Genomic DNA, 25,292 nt, shown 5'->3' with positions numbered 1-25,292 from the left:
TCCTGGAGTTGGGAACGCAGAGCGGACGTCGTCTTTCCGCCATTGCTCTGCGGGCCTAGCCGCTACCTGAGTGAGGGGCGACAGGTGGGTGGCCGGTGTCCCAGGCTGGGCTGCAGACGGTCGGGTGGGCAGAGTGGGCTGAGGAGCAGCGTCAGGCCCCGGCTGCAAGCGCTCAGCCCGCCCGGCGTGCAGGCCAGGTGGCTCCGGACGCATTCCATTTGCCTCTTGTGGGCCCGGGCCTAGCGGCTTAGTTTTGGCTTCCTTCTCCCCAGATTCTTCCGGCATGGCCGGAGTGTTTCCTTACCGAGGGCCGGGTAACCCGGTTCCCGGCCCTCTAGCCCCGCTGCCGGACTACATGTCAGAGGAGAAGCTGCAGGAAAAAGGTGAGGGGCGGGTGGGAATCGGACGAGTGGGAACGGCGCGCGCGGGCCGGAACGTGCAGGCGGGTACCCTTCATCCTCAGTAGGCAGATCATCGGGGGTCTGATCCCTTGTTAGCCGTGATTAATTTTTTTTTATTTAGTCAAATCACTGAAAGATTGGAAGCAACAGTTGTTTGTAGGAGCTAGTGTGTGCGCGCGCGCGCGCGCGTCTTATAGCAGTGGAGACAAAAGTCCTTTTTGGAGGGCTCCCTTTATGGAGCTTGCTTTACAGTGAAGGTTAGACAGCATTCACTTCTAAACATCCTTAGGAAAAATGTCAGGTGGTTTGGAGGTTGTAAAATGGCAAGATGCTTGGCAGGGAGTATCCGTGCCAAAGAATTGGGGGGGAGGTTACCATAGGGGCAAGAGTATAACTGTGGAAAGGGTGTGCAGCTCTTTAAACTGAGGTGTCGTTATAGCTCGAAAATGGCAGCAGTTGCAGGCCAAGCGCTATGCAGAGAAGCGGAAATTTGGGTTTGTGGATGCTCAGAAGGAAGACATGCCCCCTGAACATGTTAGGAAGATCATTCGAGACCATGGAGACATGACCAACAGGAAGTTCCGCCATGACAAACGGGTCTATTTGGGGTAAGCAATAGCCTGGGATAATTTCATGTGGAGTTTGGTGTCTCTCCCCATATTAACAGTGGTGGATAGAGGGACTGTCATATCATTTGGAATCTCTCTCATATCATTTGGAATCTCTCTCTCTCTCTCTCTCTCTCTCTCTCTCTCTCTCTCTCACACACACACACACACACACACAGGGTTTCCCTATGTTGCCCTGCTGTAGACCAGGACCGGCTGGCTTCAAACCCAGAGATTCCTGTGCCTCTGCCTCCCAAGTGCTGGGATTAAAGGCGTGCGCCACCGTGCTCCTAACTGTATATAGTGATGGTTATAAGAGTGAGGAAGAACCACTGGAATTCTGTGATATGGTTCACATCTTCTACTTACGCCATTGCTCTGCTTTGCCTGCTAATGTCATTGTAAAATGTCTGTTTTTCTGAACTGTTTGACGCTCAGACTGAGACACTATATGCACTGTGTTTGCCTTTAACTTTCCAGTCACCAGAACTTGGGATCTCTCTACCACTATTAATTCTTCCACCCTAAGCTGCAGAGATTCTTAGCATTCCATTTGGATACAAAAATTTGGCCTGTTTAGTGAGTTGGTGTAGGGAAACCTTGGAAGTTTCATTTCAAAAATGATTTCCTAACCAGCCACGGGAGTGTATGCCTCCACACCTCTATAATCCTGGTACTCGGGTTGCAGAGACAGGAGACTCACAGGCTCGAGGCCAGCTTGGACTATTCCATGAGATGCTTCGTTAAAAACAACATAAGCAAGATGTGCTGGCACAGGCCTTGAATCCCTACACATGGGAGACAGAGGCAGGTGAATCTAGTGTTCTACAGAGTGAGTTCCAGGCTAGTCAGGGCCCGGCTGGCCTCAAACTTGATCCTCTTTCCTTTTAAGAGCCTTTTAGTGGCGTGACAGATGAGAGACAAATGGTTGCAGCCTAGTACAGTGAATGTGTTGGTTTTCATATGAAGGGCAGAAGGAAGCTGCCTTCTGAAGGATGACGGTTGGTTTATAGAGGCCGGGTCCTGGTGTGGCGGAAATAAGACGTTTGAAAGGGACAGTGACAATAGTGAAGATTGAGGAGTTGAGGGACTGGAGTCCTAGCTTGGGGCTTTGGACTATATGGCAGCATTTTCTGAGGAACGTGTGATCATTTATGGCAATCAGCACGGGTCAGATACCAGAAGACTTGGTCTTCTCTAATGGTCTCCTTGCTCACGTTGCAGAGCCCTCAAGTACATGCCTCATGCCGTTCTCAAGCTCCTGGAGAACATGCCCATGCCTTGGGAGCAGATTCGGGACGTGCCTGTTCTCTACCACATCACTGGCGCCATTTCCTTTGTCAATGAGATTCCCTGGGTTATCGAGCCTGTTTATATCTCCCAGTGGGGGTAAGAAGAGCTGAAGTGTGGGTGGGTAGTGGTGGGTGGTGTGGTACTTAGGGGTGGTGGCAGTGGCAGTGGAGGAGCCGTGGGTAGAAACTGTTTTGCCTTCTAGATCGATGTGGATCATGATGCGTCGAGAGAAAAGAGACAGGAGGCATTTCAAGAGGATGCGGTTCCCCCCATTTGATGACGAGGAACCGCCCCTGGATTATGCTGACAACATCTTAGATGTTGAGCCACTGGAAGCCATTCAGCTAGAGTTGGACCCTGAGGAGGATGCCCCTGTGTTGGACTGGTTCTATGACCACCAGCCTTTGAGAGACAGTAGGAAGTGAGTGGAACTATCCCCTGAGGAGGTGGTGGGTAAGTGGCTTGGATCAATGCTTACTTGATATGGGCCCTCCATCTTTTCCCTAGGTATGTTAATGGTTCCACTTACCAACGCTGGCAGTTTACACTGCCTATGATGTCCACTCTCTACCGATTGGCCAATCAGCTTCTGACTGACTTGGTGGATGACAACTACTTCTATTTGTTTGATCTGAAGGCCTTCTTTACCTCTAAGGCACTCAATATGGCCATTCCTGGAGGACCCAAATTTGAACCTCTTGTTCGAGACATCAACCTACAGTAAGTTGTGGAGAATGTCAATTTTTTAAGCACTTTGTATGTATTGAAATCTTGCCTTAAGATCCTTGTCTAGCAATGGAACTAGACTACTCATTTAATTTCCTGTTCTAGGGATGAAGACTGGAATGAGTTCAATGATATTAATAAGATCATCATCCGTCAGCCTATTCGCACTGAGTACAAGATTGCTTTTCCTTACCTGTATAACAACCTTCCACACCATGTCCACCTGACCTGGTAAGATGCCTGGAACATAGCAGTTAAACAAGAGAAAGTTGGTTTCTGGTGTGGGCCCCAGCAGAACTTTGGCTGACTCTTGCTTTCCTTACAGGTACCACACTCCTAACGTTGTGTTCATCAAGACTGAGGACCCCGATTTGCCCGCTTTCTACTTTGATCCTCTCATCAACCCCATCTCTCACAGACATTCAGTCAAGGTGAGAGGAAGTCAGATGTTTTGGGGGGATGGCAGGGAGTGAGAGTCCTGAAGATTGAGCTTGGGGTCTGTTGCATGCCGGGCAGGGTTTCTGCCCTCTTGTATTTTTGGACACAAATTTATTATGTCGTTCTGAGTTGATCTTGCACTCTCAGTCCTTCCTTCTCAGCCTCCTCCTAAGTGCTGGAGTTTCAGGCTCCCTTCCCTGAGCTCAGTGGAGTTTAGTGGGAACTGCATACAGTGGGCACCTCCTGTTGTATGGTACTGGGGCTCCTCTGGGAGACTCTTTAGGATTCTCTTGTCGAGCATCCCAGTCTTCATGGCATGTGTAGTCACTGTGCCTTGTCCCAGAGAGTTTTCTGCTCATCTCAAGTCTGCACTTAGTGGAAACTGAATCCTCGTGGATTTCTGTCCTAGAGCCAGGAACCACTGCCCGATGATGATGAGGAATTCGAACTCCCAGAGTTTGTGGAGCCCTTCCTGAAGGACACACCCCTCTATACAGACAACACAGCCAATGGCATTGCCCTGCTCTGGGCACCGCGGCCCTTTAACTTACGCTCTGGTCGTACCCGCCGGGCTCTGGACATACCCCTTGTCAAGAACTGGTAAGGTTTCTACCTAAGGGTCTGGCAGTAGAGGCATAATATAGGAGAAAAGACTGGGTGGGCAGGTAGGCTTTCCAGAGTGTCTGTAAGGAGAGGGAGGCAAAACTCTGATGGGCTTATTTAACCAGGTATCGGGAACACTGTCCTGCTGGGCAGCCTGTGAAGGTGCGAGTCTCCTATCAGAAGCTGCTTAAGTACTATGTGCTGAATGCCCTCAAGCATCGGCCTCCCAAAGCCCAAAAGAAGAGGTAAGGTGCTGGAGACCCCAGTACAATTTCTGTCGTAAAGTGTCGGTATGCTAGCTTTAACTCTGTTCTTTATTCTTACCCAGGTATCTCTTCCGTTCCTTCAAAGCCACCAAATTCTTTCAATCCACAAAACTAGACTGGGTTGAGGTAGGGCTGCAGGTTTGCCGCCAGGGCTACAACATGCTCAACCTTCTCATTCACCGGAAGAACCTCAACTACCTGCACTTGGACTACAACTTCAACCTGAAGCCTGTCAAGACACTGACCACTAAGGTGCCTTCGTCAGACCTGTGGGCTCTGCTGGGCTTAGGGTTGGAAGCACTGTGCCATCCCTCCTTCTGTGGCCACTGGCGTTAATGGTTCTTTGTGTTCTTGTCCTTCTCAGGAAAGAAAGAAATCTCGTTTTGGGAATGCCTTCCATCTATGTCGGGAAGTGCTGCGTCTAACCAAGCTGGTCGTGGATAGTCACGTGCAGTATCGCTTGGGCAATGTAGATGCCTTCCAGGTGAGGCCAGGTTGCCCAGACCTCTGTCCAGATGGGGAAGGCAGGGTGAAGCCTGAGCTGGCTGTGGCGCTGGCCCAGGCTTGAGGTTTGATGGTGGTTTTATTGCAGCTGGCGGATGGGTTGCAGTATATATTTGCCCACGTGGGGCAGTTGACCGGCATGTATCGGTACAAGTACAAACTGATGCGGCAGATCCGCATGTGCAAGGACTTGAAGCATCTCATCTATTACCGCTTCAACACGGTGAGAGCCTGCCCTCACTGCCTGCCTTCCCAGATGCTCTTTTGCTTTTTCCTTGCAGTTAGAGCTCTTTCCCCGGACCTCCTGGGAGAGAATCTCTTGACTATGTCGTTATAAACTTGTTGACTCTCTGAACACTTCCCCCCAGACCTACCACTGGTTCCATGCAGGAGCTTCACTTTCTGCCTTGAAGTTCTCCTAAGCTTCCCTGTTTGAGAGCATTTACCCTGTCCCCTCAGCAGCCTGACAGATGCTCTTCCTCCTCTAGCTCTACCCACTTTTCTCTCTTTTCCTAAAAGAATTGTTCGCTTATGTTTCTGATTTCTGGTTTACTTGTAGGGTCCTGTAGGGAAAGGCCCTGGCTGTGGTTTCTGGGCTGCTGGCTGGCGAGTCTGGCTGTTTTTTATGCGTGGAATTACCCCTTTGCTAGAGCGCTGGCTGGGCAACCTCCTGGCCCGGCAGTTTGAAGGTGAGTGATTTTCTCTACTCACATTGTCTCGTGGCTTCAAAGGTAGATCAGGTGTTGTGCCTGTTGTCGCATTTTTTGTTGGCATTTGTCGTCTGTTGTTGCTTCTGAGTTTGTTTCTGTTCCAGTAGTGTTCTGGTTCTTGGCCTGCACTGTGGGATTTGAGCTATGGTGCATTTGCAGCAGAAATTCCTGGGAAGCATGGCTGTGACTGCAGTGGCTTGTCTTTTAGCACGTGTGGAGCATATGGACACTGGTTACTGCTTACTAGTTTACTCTCTGGGCCATCCCTTCCCTTCCAGGTCGTCACTCAAAGGGGGTGGCAAAGACAGTAACGAAGCAGCGAGTGGAGTCCCATTTCGACCTGGAGCTCAGGGCAGCTGTGATGCATGATATCCTGGACATGATGCCTGAGGGCATCAAACAGAACAAGGCCCGAACAATTCTGCAGCACCTCAGTGAGGCCTGGCGCTGCTGGAAGGCCAACATTCCCTGGAAGGTAGGCATAGGCACTCATCTTCCTCAGGTTAGGATTAGTGTACCGTTAGAGGACTGTCACCCCTCACCCCTCCTTTCTTGGGACAGTTTTACTGTGTTGTCCTGGCTGACCTGTAACCGCAGGCCAGGCTGGCCTCAAACTCAAGAGATCTGTCTGCTTTTACACCACGACACGTGTGTGAAACCCTGTGCTCTACTCCTGTTTTTCATTGTTTGTCATTTCAGGTCCCAGGGTTGCCAACACCTATAGAGAATATGATTCTTCGGTATGTTAAGGCTAAGGCTGATTGGTGGACCAATACTGCCCACTACAACCGTGAACGAATCCGCCGTGGGGCCACTGTAGATAAGACTGTTTGCAAAAAGAACCTGGGCCGCCTCACCCGCCTGTACTTGAAGGCAGAACAGGAGCGGCAGCACAATTACCTGAAGGTTGGGCCTGCCAGGCTGGGTGTGAAGACAGGGTGGTAAGGGTGGCTGCAGAGTGGGGGTCACGCTTTGTCCTCATCTGGACGGTAGTGGGAGACTAACTTGATGTTCACCTTGCAGGATGGGCCTTACATTACAGCAGAAGAAGCGGTGGCAGTGTATACTACCACCGTGCATTGGTTGGAAAGCCGCAGATTCTCTCCCATCCCATTCCCTCCGCTCTCCTACAAGCACGATACTAAGTTGCTCATCTTGGCTCTGGAGCGCCTCAAGGAAGCTTATAGGTGAGGGATGGCTGGGAGGATTCCTGCTAGGAGGATAACAGGAATGGCATTGTGGTCAGAGTCCAAAAAAGGTATAGTCCTTTCTGGTTTAGCATCTTCTCCGGTTCTTACTTAACCTTTACTTTTGCTTTGTCAGTGTGAAGTCTAGGTTAAACCAGTCTCAGAGGGAGGAGCTGGGTCTGATCGAGCAAGCCTACGACAACCCCCACGAGGCTTTGTCCCGCATCAAGCGTCACCTCCTCACACAGAGAGCCTTTAAAGAAGTGAGTGAGATGTTCCGTGAGCTTTCTTTTGGTCTGTGCTATTTATTCTTGGCATCTAGAGGGTGCCAGGTTGGCTATGTGAATTGATGTGAGCCAGGTTCCTTCTCCCACAGGTGGGCATTGAGTTTATGGATCTCTATAGCCACCTGGTGCCAGTGTATGATGTGGAACCCCTGGAGAAAATAACTGATGCCTACCTGGACCAGTATCTGTGGTATGAAGCCGATAAACGCCGTCTTTTCCCGCCCTGGATCAAGCCTGCCGATACGGAACCACCTCCACTGCTTGTTTACAAGTGGTGCCAAGGTAAAGCTTTGCTGGACTTACCAACCAGCAGAGGAAGTCTAACCTAGGCTGCATACTTGACTAGGGGGCTGGAGAGATGGCTCAGAGGTTAAGAGCACTGGCTTCTCTTCTAGAGGTCCTGAGTTCAATTCCCAGTACCCACATGGTAGCTCACAACCATCAATAACGAGATCTGTTGCCCTCTTCTAGCCTGTAGGCATACATGTAGGCAGAACACTATGTACATAATAAACAAACAAATAATAAATCTTTTTTTAAAAGAGTGACAACTACTACTTGGTGGTGGCAGTGGCGCAGGCTTTAATCCCAGCACTGGGAGGCAAAGGTGGGCAGCTCTGTGAGTAAAAGGCCAACCTGATCTACAAAGCAGGTTCCAGGACAGCTAGAGCTACACAGAGAAACCCTGTCTCGGGAGGAAAAAAAAGCAAAGCTGATCCTTGTAGCAACCTGGATGGATGGCTGGATGGCTGGCTGGCTGGATGGTAGAGAGTTTTAGGATGTGTTGAGAGCTGCTATAAAGGAATTTCTAATCTACTATAGCTCTGTCTTGCTTTTTTAGGCATCAATAACCTGCAGGATGTGTGGGAGACCAGTGAGGGCGAGTGCAATGTCATGTTGGAGTCCCGCTTTGAGAAGATGTATGAAAAGATTGACTTGACCCTGCTTAACAGGCTGCTGCGGCTCATTGTGGACCACAACATAGCTGACTACATGACAGCCAAGAACAACGTCGTCATTAACTATAAGGTCCGTCTTGGAGCAAGTAACAACAACACAGCGTGTTAACTTGTCTGACCCGTTGAGTTAGGATTTGCTGAGGGAGAATGAAGGACCTTGGACCCTGAAGCACCTGCCACACAGCCAGCCTTAGCGTATCTAAGAGTTGTGGTTCTTTTCTTCTTTTCCCTAGGACATGAACCATACAAATTCATACGGGATCATCAGAGGCCTGCAGTTTGCCTCGTTCATTGTGCAGTACTATGGCTTGGTGATGGATTTGCTTGTATTGGGATTGCACCGGGCCAGTGAGATGGCTGGGCCTCCTCAGATGCCAAATGACTTTCTCAGTTTCCAGGACATAGCCACTGAGGCTGCGCACCCAATCCGACTCTTCTGTAGATACATTGATCGCATTCATATTTTCTTCAGGTAAAGAACATGGACAGATCCTGTAACCTGCAGAACACTGAAGTGTGTTCTGCCTGTGAAGTGGCTCTTACAGCTTAGTTGTCTAATTGCTGAGATGGAGCTGTAAAGTGAAATGAAGTCTAGAGTGGCGTACTCAACAGTGTACCTTGTCTTAACCTTGTGTAGGTTCACAGCAGATGAGGCTCGGGATCTGATCCAGCGTTACCTGACAGAGCATCCAGACCCCAACAATGAAAACATTGTTGGCTACAATAACAAGAAATGCTGGCCCCGGGATGCCCGCATGCGCCTCATGAAACATGATGTCAACTTGTGAGTCTCAGTTGGGTTTGTAGGATTTAAAAGGACATCAGTCCTAGGCCCCGGAAAGCAATTAATATTGAGGAGGTTGTGTCTTGGGTAGGAGAAATATAGGCCTGTTGGGTACCTTCTGTCTGGTCTTTGAATGCAGATGTCTCCAACAGACTGAATTGCCTATGTTTTCTGTGACAGGGGTCGGGCAGTGTTCTGGGACATTAAAAACCGGCTGCCACGATCAGTGACTACGGTGCAGTGGGAGAATAGCTTTGTGTCTGTGTACAGTAAAGACAACCCCAACCTGCTGTTCAACATGTGTGGCTTTGAGTGCCGCATCCTGCCTAAGTGTCGTACCAGCTATGAAGAGTTCACCCACAAGGACGGGGTCTGGAACCTGCAGAATGAGGTATATTCTAGGAAGGACATGGTCTCGCTGCTACTGTGACTGTGGCGTTAGTGGGGTGAAGAACAGTCATACCTTTCACTTTGAGCTCCATTAGCCTTGGGCGGTTTGAGCTTCACAGTGATCACGGTTAATCCTTGCTTGTGAAGACAGGGTCTCTCTGTAACCCTGGCTGACCTGGACCAGACTGGCCCTGATGGTGTCAGAGATATGCGTCTCTAACTCCCCTGGGTTAGGATTAAGGCATGTGCCACCATGCCCAGCTGTTTCCTTTTTCTCTTTTCCTTCCTTGCTTTCTTCCTTGCTTGCTTGCTTCCTTCCTTTTTTTTAATTTTTATTTTTTGAGGAAAGGTCTTACTGTATAGTGATGGCTGGCCTGGAACTCTTTATAGACCAGGTTGGCCTTGAATTCACCAAGATCCACACCTGCCTCTACTTCTTGAGTACTGGGGTTAAATTCATGCACTACCATGTTGGCTTTTCACCTTTTTTTTTATTGCCATGGTACTTGTGTGGAGATCAGAGGGCTTGTAGTCAGTTCCACTGTGTGGGTTCTGGGGATTGAACTCGGGAAGTAAGGCTTGATATTAAGTACCTTTGCCTGTCATAATCATGTCGCCAGGCCCTCTTTTCTGGGACAAGCTAACACTGACTTTGTGGCTTAGGTTACCAAGGAGAGGACAGCGCAGTGTTTCCTGCGTGTGGATGATGAGTCGATGCAACGCTTCCATAACCGAGTGCGTCAGATTCTAATGGCCTCTGGCTCCACCACCTTTACCAAGGTATGTAGGACCCTAAGCGTCGACCTCAGCTTCCCTGCCATTCTCGGTCCGTCCTTCGTTCCTTTCAACTCCTGTGGTTGGAGCGTGCACAAGCTTTCCCAGCTCTATGGGATGGCAACTTAGAGTGTTGGTTCAATTGGGCTTTTGTGGGTTTTTTTTCTGGTTTCTCTGTGCCCTAGTTGTCCTGGAACTAGCTCTGTAGACCAGGCTGGCCTTGAGCCCACAGAGATCCGTCTGCCTCCCTCCCGAGTGCTGGGATCAAAGGCGTGCGCCACCACCACCTATCTCAGTTGGGCTTTATTTCTGAGAATTCAGTACAAGAATTTATCAATCTCCATCTGTGGAGTTTTGATGATGTATTTTATTTTGATGATTTTAGATTAAAGCAAAAGTAAAAGTTTTTAATTTTAACAAAAGTATCTATTTTGCATTTTCCCTTAGACTTGTTTTTGTTTGGTTTTGGTTTTTTGAGATAGGGTTTCACTGTGTAGCCATGACGATCCTGGAACTCACTCTGTAGACCAGGCTGGCCTTGAACTCACAGAGATCCGCATGCCTCTGCCTCCCAAGACTGGGATTAAAGGTGTGTCCCGTCACTGCCTAACCTTTTTAATTTTATAATTTTTTTCTGTATAATAGCTTAGAATGTCAGTTCTGGCTTGTTAGTTTATGGAAAGAGGGTTGTTGCGATAGGGTCTCAAAGTTGAGGCAGCTGTCCTGCCTCAGCCTGTCACTTGTTGAGAATGCAGGTGTGCACCAGCCACCACACCTGGCTTTTGTATCCCCATGGTGAAATGGAGTCTTGTTGTGTTACCAAGCTGGTCTTGGTCTTAAGTGTTCCTCCTGCCTTCATCTCTGGAGTAGCTGGGCCTTTGGGATGTGCTGCTATGCCCAGTTTCTTTTTGGGTGATGGGATTACAGGGGTGTTCCATCACACCTGACTAAAATAATGTTAAATATTTGTGGCCAGCTGATTTGTTGTGGGAGTTTCTGTGTGTTATTTGGCACTACCCCTGACATCTACCCTTCCGATGCCATTAACATTCCCTCTGTTAAAAGCAAACATGTCCTGAGATACATATACCACCGGTGTGGGGAGGGTATAGACCTGCAGTCTGTTGGTGTACAGGTTGAGAGCTCAGGGGTGGGTGAGACTGCAGGAAGAGCAGAGAGAGAAGACGAGGGGCAGGTTAGGATGATGGGAACACTGAGGGGCACTGACCAGACCAACAGTGTTGGGATGTGGGAGTCAAGGCTGTCAGGAACTGATGTCCGGAATTGAGCAGGTGTTTACAATGTCAGTTGCCTAAGAACAGTTTGGTTAGAGAAGGATTGAATAGGAGCCAGTGGAATTGGCAGTTAGGACGTCATTGGTGACCTTAGAGCTATTTCAGAAATAGTTGGGATGGAAGCCAGGTGGTGTGGATGTGACTTTGTGGAGGTGAGTGGAGACAGTGAGGACAGTTTGCCAGAACTGGAGTAGATGGTTAGAAGCCTCCGAGAGGGGCCATCTGTCTAAACAGGGCTTTGGTGTTTTTTGTTTGTTTTTGGCTTTTTAGTTTTATTTGCTTTTCTTCCTTTTTTTTTTTTGTATGATTTCCTTGTATACAATGTATTGTAACCATATTGCTCTCTTATTTTTTTTTATTGATTTTTATTGTGCTCTGCATTTTTCTCTGCTCCCCTTCAACCCTCTCCCAAGGTCCCCATGCTACCCCAGTTTACTCAGGAGATCTTGTCTTTTTCTACTTCCCCCATATTGCTCTCTTATTACCTTCTTTATGTTCTTCCCATTGCTGCTGTCCCTCCTGTAAAGGATGTTTGCGTGTGTGTGTGTGTGTGTGTGTGTACATGCATGCGTGTGTGTGTGTGTACATGCATGCGTGTGTGTGTGTACATGCATGCGTGTGTGTGTGTGTACATGCATGCGTGTGTGTGCGTGTTGCTGCTTCTCTGTCACCCTCTTCCTATTCCTTTGAATAGAGCTTGGAGCTCAACTGGAAGCCAGTGGGCTCCAGAAATCCTCCTGTCTCTGCCCTGCTCAGATGTTGGAGGGGTGACTGAGAATTGAGGGAGGTGCTTCGCAGTCGTGAAGCATGATCTAGAGTCAGGTTGCATTGCTGGCTCCGTTGACCTCAGGCATGTCCTCCACCCTTGCCCTTTACCCCCTTATCTATAAAGTGAGGGTAACCATAGTTGTAGCTCAGAGGGTTTTTGTGAAAATTAATGAAATAATGCATGAAGTAAGCTAATAAGGCTTTTATTAGAGATTATAAGAGCATAATGTTGGATTTGAACTTTTTTACTTCCCTCCTCCCCGCTTTGTTTTGTTATTTGTTTGCCTGCTTGAGGCGAGCTTTATCTATAACCCAGGATGGCACTGAACTCTTTGTCCTTCTGACTCAGCTTCCTAAGAACTGGGGTTATGGGTATAAGCCACCTGACTCTGATTTCAGACCTCCACATGTATATGTTCCCTCACATACATGTGTATACATACTCTTACCAACAAGTGTGTACGTCATACACCACCACACCAGAACACTGCTAATCCCTGTCTCCCCTCCCCAGGGGAGGTTAATAGAAGGAAAATTTCAAGGAGGGCTGGCGGTGAATGCACCTTAATGCTCCCCTTCTTGATTTATGTTGTGTCTGTGCTCACAAATGTACACATGCCACAACCTATGTGAGAAGTCAGAGGACAACATGCAGGTGTCAGTGTTCTGCTGTGTAGGGTCAGAGGCATCAAAAACATTGAACTCCACTGAGCCGATTTATCTTTTCAGTTTTTTATGCTATGCTAAAGATTGAACTTGAGGCTGTGCCCATGCTAAGCAAGTGTTCTGCCACTGACCCATATTATGAGATTAAGATTTTCCTATGTTGTCCAGACTGGTCTTGAGCTCAAGTGACCCACTGATCTTAGCTGAGACAGGTATCCTTCGCTGTCTGTTAGAGTCATGATGTCACGACCACCTTGGGTGCCACCGCTCTTGCTTTAGGTGTGTGCGATACATTTAGCTTAAGCATGAGTATGACCCTTCTCTTTGGTCATATTCCTAATTAAAATACAGGCTGAACCATTTAAACAAGACCTTGATAGAGTTCAGGAAAATAGAGCGATAGACCTATAGTCTGACTGACAACTTTGCTTTGTAAAGACCCTGAGGTCGCCTTCCTGATTGCTGTTTTCTTCTTTGATCTGATCATCACCGCAGGTTTCTGTTTGTCTCAAAGGGATAGTGGATTTGAAATCACTAAATAGAAGCTTGACAGCTTATTCTAAGAAAATCCAGTGTTTTTTCCTTTATGTATCGGTATATTATTACAGATGAAAAATTTTGTTCACTTTGCTTTCATTGTATTGTCTTATTTTTTCCTTACATTTTATTTTATTTCATGAGTATTTTGCCTAGATGAATATATGTGTACCGTGTGCGTGCCTGGTGCCCACATAAGTCGGAAAGCATGGGATCTCCTGAAACTGGAATTACAGAAAATGTGGGTGCTAGGTCCCCTGTAAGAAAACAAAGAGGTTTTCACCACTGAGCTGTCCTTCCCGCCTCTATCATCGTCGTTTTCTTCTTCTTCTTCTTTTTTTTTTTTTTGGTTTTTCAAGACAGGGTTTCTCTGTGGTTTTGGAGCCTGTCCTGGAACTAGCTCTTGTAGACCAGGCTGGTCTCTAACTCACAGAGATCTGCCTGCCTCTGCCTCCCAAGTGCTGAGATTAAAGGCATGCGCCACCACTGCCTGGCTTCCTCCTCCTCCTCCTCCTCCTCTTCCTCCTCCTCCTCCTCTCTGTGTGTGTGTGTGTGTCTGTCTGTTTTGAAACATGGTTTTTATCATGTATTGCTGGCTAGCCTGCAGCTCAAAGATTAAAAACACACACCACCCAGAGAAAAATGTAGAGCTCAATAAAAAATCAATAAAATGCACACACACCATGCCCAGCACTAAGAAACATTTTCTATTACATTTATTGAGCGGGGCAGGGTGCCACAGAGTGCTCGTGGAGGTTAGAGAAGAAATGTGTAGAAGTGGGTTTTTTCCTTCAACTATGTGGATTTGGGGAATTAAACTCAAGTCTTTAGGCTTGGTTACAGTCCTTTTACCCACTGAACCATCACAGTGTCCCAATCATCTCTCTCTTACGATTGTTTCTATCCTAGTGGGTGTTAGTTAGTATCTCATCTTTTTATTCGTTTGTTTTTTCTACTTACTAATAAGTTTAAGATTAACGCTTTCTTGTATTAGGGTTGTAACTAGATCTGGAAGGCCTGCATTGCTCATGTGGAATTTACTCTTTCCCACGAACTTTAGATTGTGAATAAGTGGAATACAGCTCTCATCGGCCTTATGACATATTTTCGAGAGGCTGTGGTGAACACGCAGGAACTCCTAGACTTATTGGTAAAGTGTGAAAACAAGATCCAGACACGTATCAAGATTGGATTGAACTCCAAGATGCCAAGTCGGTTCCCCCCTGTTGTGTTCTACACCCCTAAGGAGCTGGGTGGGCTTGGCATGCTCTCCATGGGCCACGTGCTCATCCCCCAGTCTGATCTCAGGTAGAGCCTACTTGACAACCTTCATGTTAGTCTTACTTCTTAGTCTCTGAGAGAAGTGGGTATTTCATTACTTTTGATTTTGCTTTTTATCTCTTGTCTTGACTTTCCAAATCAGGTGGTCTAAGCAAACAGATGTGGGTATCACACACTTCCGTTCAGGAATGAGTCATGAAGAAGACCAACTGATTCCCAACTTGTACCGCTACATACAACCCTGGGAGAGCGAGTTCATTGACTCTCAGCGTGTCTGGGCTGAGTATGCACTCAAGAGACAGGAGGCTATTGCTCAGAACAGGTGGGCATTCAGGAGGTGTACCAATCTAAGGGCGGGGGGTTGGGTCCTAACACTGTGCGTCTTATGTGGAGGTCATGGGCAGAGTATATTTTTAGAAGTTAAGACTGATTCTATGCCCGGCACTTGGGAGGCAGAGGCAGGCAGATCTCTTTTGAGTTCGAGACCAGCCTGGTCTACAAGAGCTAGTTCCAGAACAGGCTCCAAAACCACAGAGAAACCCTGTCTCGGGGGAAAAAAAAAAAAAAAAAGACCGATTCTGCTCGTCCTTGGCCAAAGAACGTTGAATATTTCTCTTTGCATGAGAAAGGATGTTAACTTCATTTTTTCTGGCAGACGGCTGACTTTAGAAGATTTAGAAGATTCATGGGATCGAGGCATTCCACGGATCAATACCCTCTTCCAGAAGGACCGGCACACATTGGCTTATGATAAGGGCTGGCGTGTCCGAACCGACTTTAAGCAGTACCAGGTATATGGAGTAGAGAATGGAGCGGATTTCTCCAAATCAGGATAGCTTTAGGCATCCCTGTCATGTGGGTGGTAGGTACTCAGAAGCGTCACCATTCTTGCCTTGTTATCCAGGTTCTGAAGCAGAACCCCTTCTGGTGGACACACCAGCGGCATGACGGCAAGCTCTGGAACCTCAACAACTACCGCACAGACATGATCCAGGCCCTGGGTGGTGTGGAGGGCATCCTGGAACACACTCTCTTCAAGGGCACGTACTTCCCTACCTGGGAAGGTCTGTTCTGGTAAGGACTCGCAGCCACCTGAACTCCTCGCTGCTCTCCTTTCCTGGGCTGCTGCTTCTCAGTCGTCCCTGTGAGCATCTGGGAGATGAACGGGCGCCATCTTAGTTGGTTCCTCTGCCCCTCAGGGAGAAAGCCAGTGGCTTTGAGGAGTCCATGAAGTGGAAGAAGCTGACCAATGCTCAGCGATCTGGATTAAACCAGATTCCTAATCGTAGATTCACCCTCTGGTGGTCCCCAACGATCAATCGAGCCAATGTGAGTATGAGTCCTCCACATGGGAGATAAGAAAAGGGTGTTTCTGTTGCCTTCATTTTGTCCTAAGAACTGGCCTCCTGTGTTCTCTGGTCTCTAATGTCATCTCTCTTTCCTGGCAGGTATATGTAGGCTTTCAGGTGCAGCTAGACTTGACAGGAATCTTCATGCATGGCAAGATCCCCACACTGAAGATCTCCCTCATCCAGATATTCCGAGCTCACCTGTGGCAGAAGATCCATGAAAGCATCGTGATGGACTTATGTCAGGTGGGCTGCAGTGGGGGTGCGGACCAGAGTCACATCAGCTTGCTGTTTTTGATTTTTTGTGTGTGTGTGTGGTTTTTTTTTTTTTTTTTTTTTTGAGACAAAATATTTCTATGTGGCCCTGGCTAAGATCTCCTTATGTAGGCCAGACTGGCCTCACTCCTAGAGATCCACCTACCTCTGCCTCCCAAGTGCTGGGATTAAAAGCATGCACCATATGCCCAGCCAGCTTGCTTTTTTGAATATGGAAAATTTGTCTTGGACACATCAAGGATTAGACTCTTACTGTCTCATAAATTCTGTCAGCTCTCACTGTAAAAGGGTACAATCTTTTCCTCTTTACTTCAGGTCTTTGACCAGGAACTGGATGCACTGGAAATCGAGACAGTACAGAAGGAGACAATCCATCCCCGAAAGTCCTATAAGATGAACTCTTCCTGTGCGGACATCCTACTCTTTGCTTCCTATAAGTGGAATGTCTCCCGGCCCTCGCTGCTGGCAGACTCCAAGTAAGTGTTCTGTGGCTCGCTTCACGTGCTCAGGAACCTTAGTGTTACTATGAGAGCCATGTTTCTTAAGGGATTAGTCCTGCCTTTCTGTTTTGTTATTCTGGCTTTGACCTTATAATCCTATTGCCTCAGCCCCCAAAATGCTCTACAGGAGTAGGCACCATTCCCAACTTTTTGCTTATATTCTTTTAAACTTGGAGCCAGTGTTACCCTGTAATTACCAGCAATCAGATCTGCCGAATGCTTGGGGTCTTACTGACCTTTTTGTTTTGTTTTTTTTTTTTATTTTGGTTTTTAACACAGGGCTTCCCTGTGTAGCTGAGGATCTTGCTGATCCTAAATGGGGAGGGGATGGTTTTGAGATTTAGTTGCAGTGTTTGGGAGGTGTTAGGATTCTGAGACATGGGTTGTGCTGTGGTTTCCTGGAAACTTGAACTTTCTGCCCTTAGGGATGTGATGGACAGTACAACTACACAGAAGTATTGGATTGACATCCAGTTACGTTGGGGCGACTATGATTCCCACGATATTGAGCGCTATGCCCGGGCCAAATTCCTGGATTATACCACAGACAACATGAGTATCTACCCTTCACCCACAGGTGTGCTCATTGCCATTGACCTGGCCTACAATCTACACAGGTGAGTTAGGGCTCAAAAGCATGGGTTTTCCATTAGCCCTGTACTTTCTATGTTTGGTTTCATTTTTTTTGAAGCAGAGTCTCACTATATAGCCTTGGCTGGCCTGGAACCTGCTATGTAGACCAGCTTGGCCTCACACTCACAGAGATCTGTCTGCCTCAGCCTCCCGAGTGCTGGTACTAAAAGTGTGTGCCACTACACCCTACACATTAGCCCTTTTATACCAGTTTTAGTTTGGTTGGCTAAGACGAGGTTTTATCTTTCGGTCACTGACTGATTCGTCTTGTATGTGTATCTTAGCAGGTTATCACATAAGCCTGGGCAACTGGCTTTGTCCCTTTGCTGTACTTTCACCTTTTTCTTGGGGCTTTCTGCCTGTGCTTAAGTTCTTGGGACCCTTTCGTCCTTACAGTGCCTATGGAAACTGGTTTCCAGGCAGCAAGCCTCTGATACAGCAGGCCATGGCCAAGATCATGAAAGCAAACCCTGCCTTGTATGTGTTACGTGAGCGGATACGCAAAGGACTGCAGCTGTATTCATCAGAGCCCACTGAGCCTTATCTGTCCTCCCAGAACTATGGTGAACTCTTCTCTAACCAGATTATCTGGTTTGTGGATGACACCAATGTCTATAGAGTGACTATCCACAAGGTGAGTGTGGGCATGCAGGCCTCAGATGCCTGGAGAGTGTATGAAGTGGATGAAGGCAGGGTGGTTATGGCTAGTCCATGTTAACTAATATAATTGTTCTTTAGACCTTTGAGGGGAACTTGACAACCAAACCCATCAATGGGGCCATCTTCATCTTTAACCCACGCACGGGGCAGCTTTTCCTCAAGATAATCCACACATCAGTGTGGGCTGGACAGAAGCGTTTGGGTCAGGTAAGCAGCTGACATGATAGTGAGACTATGGAATGTTGCTCTCTCTCATTCTTGGTAGGGGTAAGGGGGAGGTGTGATTAAAAACAAAATACCCTTTACTCTATGGCATTGCTGGGTGTGGTGGCCTCTATCTCAGTACTCAGGAGGCAGAGGGAAGAGGATTGCCATAGGTTTGAGCCTAGGCAGGCTCCATACAGTCAAAGAGGCAGAGATACTATTTTATGTGAATCTACCCATGAAGTACTTGTGCTGAGTGCAGAGCTTGTCCACTTACTTGGCTTCTTGAGCATCAGGGTTATGAGTGGCCTATGCTCATGCCTGACACTGAAGTGGGTGCTGGCAATCCAGATTCTGGCCTCATACTTGCCTGGCAAGCACTTCACTCAGTGACTCAGTTCCCCACCCCCAGGGAAATGTTCCCTTGGAGGAGGTCCAAGCATGTGAAGGCCTTCATTACCTCCATACTGGGCTTTCTGTTTCCAAAGCTTATTTCTCCCTCTATTCTCTGTCTGAGAGAGCAACCAAATACCATCTTTATAAAGGGAATGCATACCCCATACCCTTTGGCTTCCTGGACATTTGATGCCTGGCTGAGCTGTACCTAGACAGCCACAGTTTCTCTTTTCTGTCTTTTTGTTTGTTTGTGTTTGTTTTGTTTTGTTTTTCGAGACAGGGTTTCTCTGTGAAATAGTTCTGGCTGTCTTGGGACTCACTCTGTAGACCAGGCTGGCCTTGAACTCACAGAGATCTACCTGCCTTTGCCTCCCAAGTGCTGGGATTAAAGGTGTGTGCCATCACTGCACTGCCTGGCTTTATTTAAATATTTTTTGAAAATGATTTTATTAGCCTGGGCATAGTGGTACAAGCTTTTAGTCCTAGCAGTTGAAAAGCAGAGGTAAGTATATCTTTGTGAGTTTGAAGTCAGCCTGATCTACATATTAAGTTCTAGGCCATCAGGCCCACATAGTGAGATCATGTCTCTTAAAAATAAATATTATTTTGTTTTAATTTTATGTGTGAGTATATGAGCATGTTGGGGAGAATCAAATCTGGAACTAGAGCTATAGGCAGTTATAAACTGCCTGGTGTGGGGTGCTGAGAACCAAGCTCGGGTCCTCCGTAAGAGCAGTGCTCTTGAGCTATGGACCATTGCTCTGGCCCCTGTCTTATTTTGCTGTTTCTGAACTATAATTCATTATTAAACATGTAGGTACCTTTTTCTAATTAATAAGTTCGGCAGCCGTTTTCATGTTCTCTATTGAAACAGTTTATTTCAAGATTAGGATTTTTTTCTAGTTAATTGAGGAAGGTAGACTCAGTTTGTTTTGTTTTTCTTGGTTGTTAGTTGGCCAAGTGGAAGACAGCTGAGGAAGTGGCTGCCCTGATCCGATCTCTGCCTGTGGAGGAACAGCCTAAACAGATCATTGTCACCAGGAAGGGCATGCTGGATCCATTGGAGGTGAGAGAGAAGTGGACACAGTAGAAGAAAGTAGGCCCGAGCCCTCTGGGCTTTCGCTCTGACCTTGGACTTTGCCTTAGGTACACTTGCTGGACTTCCCCAACATTGTGATCAAAGGATCGGAGCTCCAGCTCCCCTTCCAGGCTTGTCTCAAGGTGGAGAAGTTTGGGGATCTCATCCTTAAAGCCACAGAGCCCCAGATGGTTCTCTTCAACCTCTACGATGACTGGCTCAAAACTATCTCATCTTACACGGTAATTTGGCACCTTAGGAAGAGGGTCTCTCTGGGGTGGAATTGGTTCCAGGAGTCAAGTTCTTGAGCTACGCATATCTCTTTTGACTTGTGAGGGCTTGGCACCTGAAGAATTTGGAGGTGATGCTTGCTTTGCTGTGAGGCTAGGGTGAGGAGGAGAACCCCCACAATGCTGCTCTCTCCATCTTCTTCCACATCTCCTTCCAGGCTTTCTCTCGTCTCATCCTGATTCTGCGTGCTTTGCACGTGAACAACGATCGGGCAAAGGTGATCCTGAAGCCAGACAAAACCACTATCACAGAGCCACACCACATCTGGCCCACGCTGACTGATGAGGAGTGGATCAAGGTGGAGGTGCAGCTCAAGGACCTGATCTTGGCGGACTATGGCAAGAAGAACAAGTGAGTGGGGAGGGGCCAGGTGCCACAGTGTTGCTGGCACAAGGGAGGCTGCTCGGGGCATAGATTCTGGGGTTTGGAACTTTTTTTTTTTTTTTTTTTTTTGGTTTTTCGAGTCAGGGTTTCTCTGTGGTTTTGGAGCCTGTCCTGGAACTAGCTCTTGTAGACCAGGCTGGTCTCGAACTCACAGAGATCCGCCTGCCTCTGCCTCCCAAGTGCTGGGATTAAAGGCGTGCGCCACCACCGCCCGGCTGGGGCTTGGAACTTTTAAGCTTAGAAGTTTCTCAGATTTTTTTTTTTTTTTTTTATTTTCGAGACAGGGTTTCTCTGTAGCTTTTGGCGCCAGTCCTGGAACTAGCTTTTGTAGACCAGGCTGGCCTCGAACTCACAAAGATCCGCCTGCCTCTGCCTCCCGAGTGCTGGGATTAAAGGCGTGCGCCACCACCACCAGGCTCTCAGATTTTTTTTAGCTGTGTTTGGTAATGCATGCCTGTAATCCCAGCATTTGGTAGGTAGAGGCAAGGGGATCAGAAACTCAATGTTATCTTCAAGTACATGAGTTAGAAGGGGTTAATCTGGGCCACGTGAGGTCTTACCTCAAAAGAAAAACAACATCTCAGAGGTGCTCAGGAAGAAATGTGGTCAATATGCAGTCTCACTGTGGACCGCTTGTTCTCCGTGGAAGTTACTGATGCCATTTTGAATAGATGCACTCCTTACTCGCTTGGTTTCTGTTATGTCAGGGTTTCATTATGGATCCCATGTTCTCCTGGAACTCCCAACAATACTCTTGCTTTAACCTTCCAAGTGCTGGATTATTGGTGTGTCTCACTCCACCCAATTTGGGATTTCCATTTTTGAGAGTTGTCCTGTGTTGGGGCAGTTTCTGTGGAAGAAAAGTAAGAGTTGCAGATGCTGACTAGCTCAGAGTGCATGTGCACTATTGTGCCACTGCGCCCCATGCATTCCTTTCTTAGAAGTCAGTCCCTAGAAGCCACAAGGGGGAGAAACCTCCCATAAGTTGTCCTTTGACCTCTGTACTTGCACTGTGCTATATCCCAGAGTAAATAAATTGAAAATTAAAAAATAAAGAACTGTTGAGATTATCTTGACAAAGTATGTCCTGTCTACCCAGTTCTACTTTGCCATCAAGACAAAAGTGACTGGGGGAGGGATCCCGTTTAACTGACAGTGTCCCCACAGCGTGAACGTGGCATCCCTGACACAATCAGAAATCCGAGACATCATCCTAGGAATGGAGATCTCAGCTCCATCACAGCAGCGCCAGCAGATAGCTGAGATTGAGAAGCAGACCAAGGAACAGTCACAGCTCACTGCCACGCAGACTCGAACTGTCAACAAACATGGCGATGAGATTATCACCTCCACCACTAGCAACTATGAAACCCAGACCTTCTCGTCAAAGACTGAATGGAGGGTCAGGTACTGTGGAGGGCAAGATTGTCAGGTGGACAGGCCCCTTGATGGTGCTGGGTGTGCTTGGGCTAAAACGCTGGCGTTCCTTTCTGTTCTTTAGGGCCATCTCTGCTGCCAACCTGCATCTACGGACCAATCACATTTATGTTTCATCTGATGACATCAAGGAGACTGGGTATACTTACATTCTTCCCAAGAATGTGCTTAAAAAGTTCATCTGCATATCTGATCTCCGTGCCCAAGTGAGTATACACACAACCGGACCATATTGTGAGCCCGATTAGTCTGTACCTAAATTTCATTTTTTTTTTCCCTTTGGTTTTTCGAGACAGAGTTTCTTTATGTAACAGTCCTATAGTCCTTGCTGTCCTGGGACTAACTCTAGTAGACCGGGCTGGCCTTGAACTCACAGAGTCTGTGCCTAAATTTCACTTGATAATTCCAGGAACTTTGAGGGGCTGGTTTCAAGACTCAATGGATGAATGAGTAACTTGGAAAGGACGGTGAATCTCTGTGTGTTCAAGGCCAGCCTGGTCTACAGAGCAAGTTCCAGGACAGCCAGGACTGTTTCACAGAGAAACCCTGTCTCAAAAACAAACAAAAAAAAAAAAAGAAAGAAAGAAAAGAATGAGAAAAAGAGACATCACAAACAAGAGGATGTTAAAATATTTTACCAATATGACAATTAAGAGAAAATATTGGAGTGGAATTTATTGGTAGAGAATAACAGATTCAAATATGTGCATAGTCAAATCTTATTGCTGCGTACTTTATAATATTGAAATAGGAAAGAGCAGGGCCCTTTTTCACACCACTCAACAAAATGGATGTAAAATACTAAGCTGTTAGAAAATACTGATAATCTTAGTGCTGAGAAAACCTTTCACAGCACCAAAGACAGCTGGGCGGAGTGGTACACTCCTGAATCCTAGCACTTGGACAGCCGAGGCAAGCAGGTTGCTGTGAGTGTAAAGGCTAGATTTCACTACCAGCCCAGACGGCTGTCTTAGTTTGATATGGTAGCACAGGCCTCTGTGCCAGCTTCTGTGGCCCAGCTGCTACCAAATGAAACTTTCTCAAATAAATAATGAAAACCCATTCGAGACTTGTGTGAAAATGTCAGGCTGGCAAAATTATTCCGTAGGTAAAGGTGCTTGCTGCCAAGTCTGTTGGCCAGTTTGAGCTCCAGAATCTATACAATAGGAGAGCGCTGACTTCTGTAAATTGCCCTGTGGCCTCCACATTTCCAGTGTGACACATATTATACTCATGCATATGCATACACTGAATAAGTAAATGGTTAAGGTTTAAAATAAAAATCCAGAAATTGTCCTTGGGCCACAGATGACTCAGAAGATAAAAGTTTGCTGCACAAAGCTGAAAACCTGATTTAAGTCCCCAAACCCCACTGTGGAGGGGGAGAACCAGCTCCTCAGAGTTACCCTCTGACTGTCACAGCACGCCGTGGCATGTGAGTTTGAGGCCAACTTGCTCTACATAGTGAGTTCCAGGATAGCCAGAGCTACCTAGTGAGCCCCTGTCTCAGAGACAGACAAATTTAAAGGGAAAGAAAAATACTATAGAGAAAACTCAGTCACAAAATGCTTGCCTGGCATGCTCTAAGGCCCTGGGTTCAGTTTCTTGAGAAGAAAAAAAACCAACCTGAAGCTGGTGAGCTGGCTCAGAAGGAAAGCACTTCCCATAAACCTGACACCCTGAGTTTGATTCCGCAGAACCCTGTAAAAGTGGAAGGAGGGAACCTATTGCACAGACTTGTCCTCTGACTTTCACCTCACTCCGTGCCACACGAGTCCTTATATACATGTACAGAATTACAAAAAGTTAAAAATGTTTTTAAATTAGTTTTATATGCATTTTTGCCTTCATGTATGCCTGTGTGAGGGTGTTGGATCCCCTGGAACTGGAGTCACACTTGTGAGCTGCAATGTGGGTTCTGGGAATTGAATCCGGGTCCTCTGGAAGAGCAGTCAGTGATCTTAACTACTAAGCCATCTCTCCAGCCCTTATATACATACATACATACATACATACACACATATGTATATATATATGGGTGTTTTGTCTGCGTCATATGCATGCAATACCTGTGGAGGGCAGCAGAGAGTGCCAGGTGCCCTGGAACTGGAGTTACAGACAGTTGTGAGCCATCGTGCGGATGCCAGGAATCTGTCTCAGGTCCACTGGAAGAGCAACCAATACTCTTCACTAAGCCGTCTCTCGAACTCCAATGATAATTTTTAAGACCTGGGTTTAGTAGGTAGAGATACTTGGCCACCAAACCTAATAACCCAAATTTGATTCTCCCAGATCATGGGGGTGTTTGGGATGGGGTTAATGTGTAACATTTTGACCAAGTAACCAGATGATTCTGTCCCAATGGTTTTTGACTGTATTTTGAAAAACCCACCATTTTCTTGGGAATGGGAAGAAATTCTGGCACTCCGAATTGCACTGAGAATAGTCTGATCCCCTCGTCTCTAGATTGCAGGATACCTATATGGGGTGAGTCCTCCAGATAACCCTCAGGTGAAGGAGATCCGCTGCATTGTGATGGTGCCGCAGTGGGGCACTCACCAGACTGTGCACCTGCCCAGCCAGCTGCCCCAGCACGAGTACCTCAAGGTTTGTGATGGTGGCGGAGCCTGGGAATTGAACTTTCTGCAGTGTTACCCTGATGGGTGACATTTGTCTGCAGATAGGTTGAACCGCTCCTTATTGCTCTTTGCCTGCAGGAGATGGAACCCCTAGGTTGGATCCACACTCAGCCCAATGAGTCTCCCCAGTTATCACCCCAAGATGTTACCACTCATGCCAAGATCATGGCTGACAACCCGTCCTGGGATGGCGAGAAGACAATTATCATCACCTGTAGGTGGGTGTGGGGCTCCTTGAGTGGAGATATTATATTATAGGGCAGGTATTGAGGTCAGGACCTGAATTAGTGGCCTGAGCACTCAACCTGTCTGTTTCTTTCCCCTGCAGCTTCACCCCAGGCTCCTGCACACTGACAGCCTACAAGCTGACCCCCAGTGGCTATGAGTGGGGCCGGCAGAACACCGACAAAGGCAACAACCCCAAAGGCTACCTGCCCTCGCACTACGAGAGGGTGCAGATGCTCCTGTCAGACCGATTCCTCGGCTTCTTTATGGTTCCTGCCCAGTCCTCCTGGAACTACAACTTTATGGGTATGTGATCTGGTGGAGACAGAAGCCAGCACTCTTGTCTCTTGGGGTCTGACTGCCGAAGGGTCGGGTGAGGCAGGGAGACCTTGTTAACATCTGATGTTTCCCCTTCTCTAAGGTGTTCGGCATGATCCCAACATGAAATATGAGCTGCAGCTGGCAAACCCCAAGGAATTCTACCATGAGGTCCATAGGCCCTCCCACTTCCTCAACTTTGCCCTCCTGCAGGAGGGTGAGGTCTATTCTGCAGACAGAGAGGATCTCTACGCCTAGTTACTTCTTGCTTCCTTCTGCTTCAGATTCCCCAAAGGCTGGAACCTCTGACCCTCCCCACAGACAAGCTGCTGACATTCAGCAGCCTGGCCCCTTTGTGTTTTGTGCTTGTGTTGTTGATAGACTGTAATTCTGAACAAAATGTAATAAATTTTGTATAAATAGGA

At 47.4% G+C, this 25,292-nt stretch overlaps 1 protein-coding gene across 1 annotated transcript; it reads left to right on the top strand.

The window, feature by feature from the left end:
* On the top strand, positions 1 to 25,292 carry Prpf8 (pre-mRNA processing factor 8). Its single transcript, XM_075991647.1, has 43 exons — positions 1 to 84; positions 273 to 383; positions 841 to 1,009; positions 2,234 to 2,398; positions 2,505 to 2,723; positions 2,810 to 3,022; positions 3,134 to 3,259; positions 3,354 to 3,459; positions 3,876 to 4,066; positions 4,195 to 4,314; positions 4,398 to 4,587; positions 4,700 to 4,819; positions 4,928 to 5,062; positions 5,399 to 5,528; positions 5,828 to 6,024; positions 6,249 to 6,455; positions 6,573 to 6,736; positions 6,873 to 6,999; positions 7,113 to 7,305; positions 7,865 to 8,052; positions 8,216 to 8,454; positions 8,620 to 8,766; positions 8,947 to 9,157; positions 9,820 to 9,936; positions 14,257 to 14,504; positions 14,620 to 14,799; positions 15,133 to 15,268; positions 15,382 to 15,551; positions 15,677 to 15,806; positions 15,926 to 16,072; positions 16,418 to 16,578; positions 17,028 to 17,219; positions 17,632 to 17,869; positions 17,974 to 18,102; positions 19,448 to 19,561; positions 19,642 to 19,815; positions 20,022 to 20,215; positions 21,416 to 21,655; positions 21,750 to 21,891; positions 24,152 to 24,292; positions 24,403 to 24,542; positions 24,653 to 24,855; positions 24,971 to 25,292. The coding sequence occupies exons 2-43, from the start codon at positions 284 to 286 to the stop codon at positions 25,123 to 25,125; spliced, it is 7,008 nt and encodes a 2,335-aa protein (XP_075847762.1). The 5' UTR covers positions 1 to 84; positions 273 to 283; the 3' UTR covers positions 25,126 to 25,292.

This window comes from Microtus pennsylvanicus, chromosome 11 (genome assembly GCF_037038515.1).
Source record: "Microtus pennsylvanicus isolate mMicPen1 chromosome 11, mMicPen1.hap1, whole genome shotgun sequence".
Classification (NCBI taxonomy): Eukaryota; Metazoa; Chordata; class Mammalia; order Rodentia; family Cricetidae; genus Microtus; species Microtus pennsylvanicus.
The sequence above is the reverse complement of the archived record's forward strand: the minus strand, read 5'-3'. Positions and strand labels throughout refer to the sequence as shown.

Excerpts from the sequence above, each read along its gene's own strand:
- Prpf8 (XM_075991647.1), top strand. The coding sequence starts at position 284 with ATGGCCGGAGTGTTTCCTTACCGAGGGCCGGGTAACCCGGTTCCCGGC. Across the intron at positions 1,010-2,233 it reads GACAAACGGGTCTATTTGGG|AGCCCTCAAGTACATGCCTC; the intron begins GTAAGCAATAGC and ends CTCACGTTGCAG. Across the intron at positions 4,588-4,699 it reads TCAAGACACTGACCACTAAG|GAAAGAAAGAAATCTCGTTT; the intron begins GTGCCTTCGTCA and ends TGTCCTTCTCAG.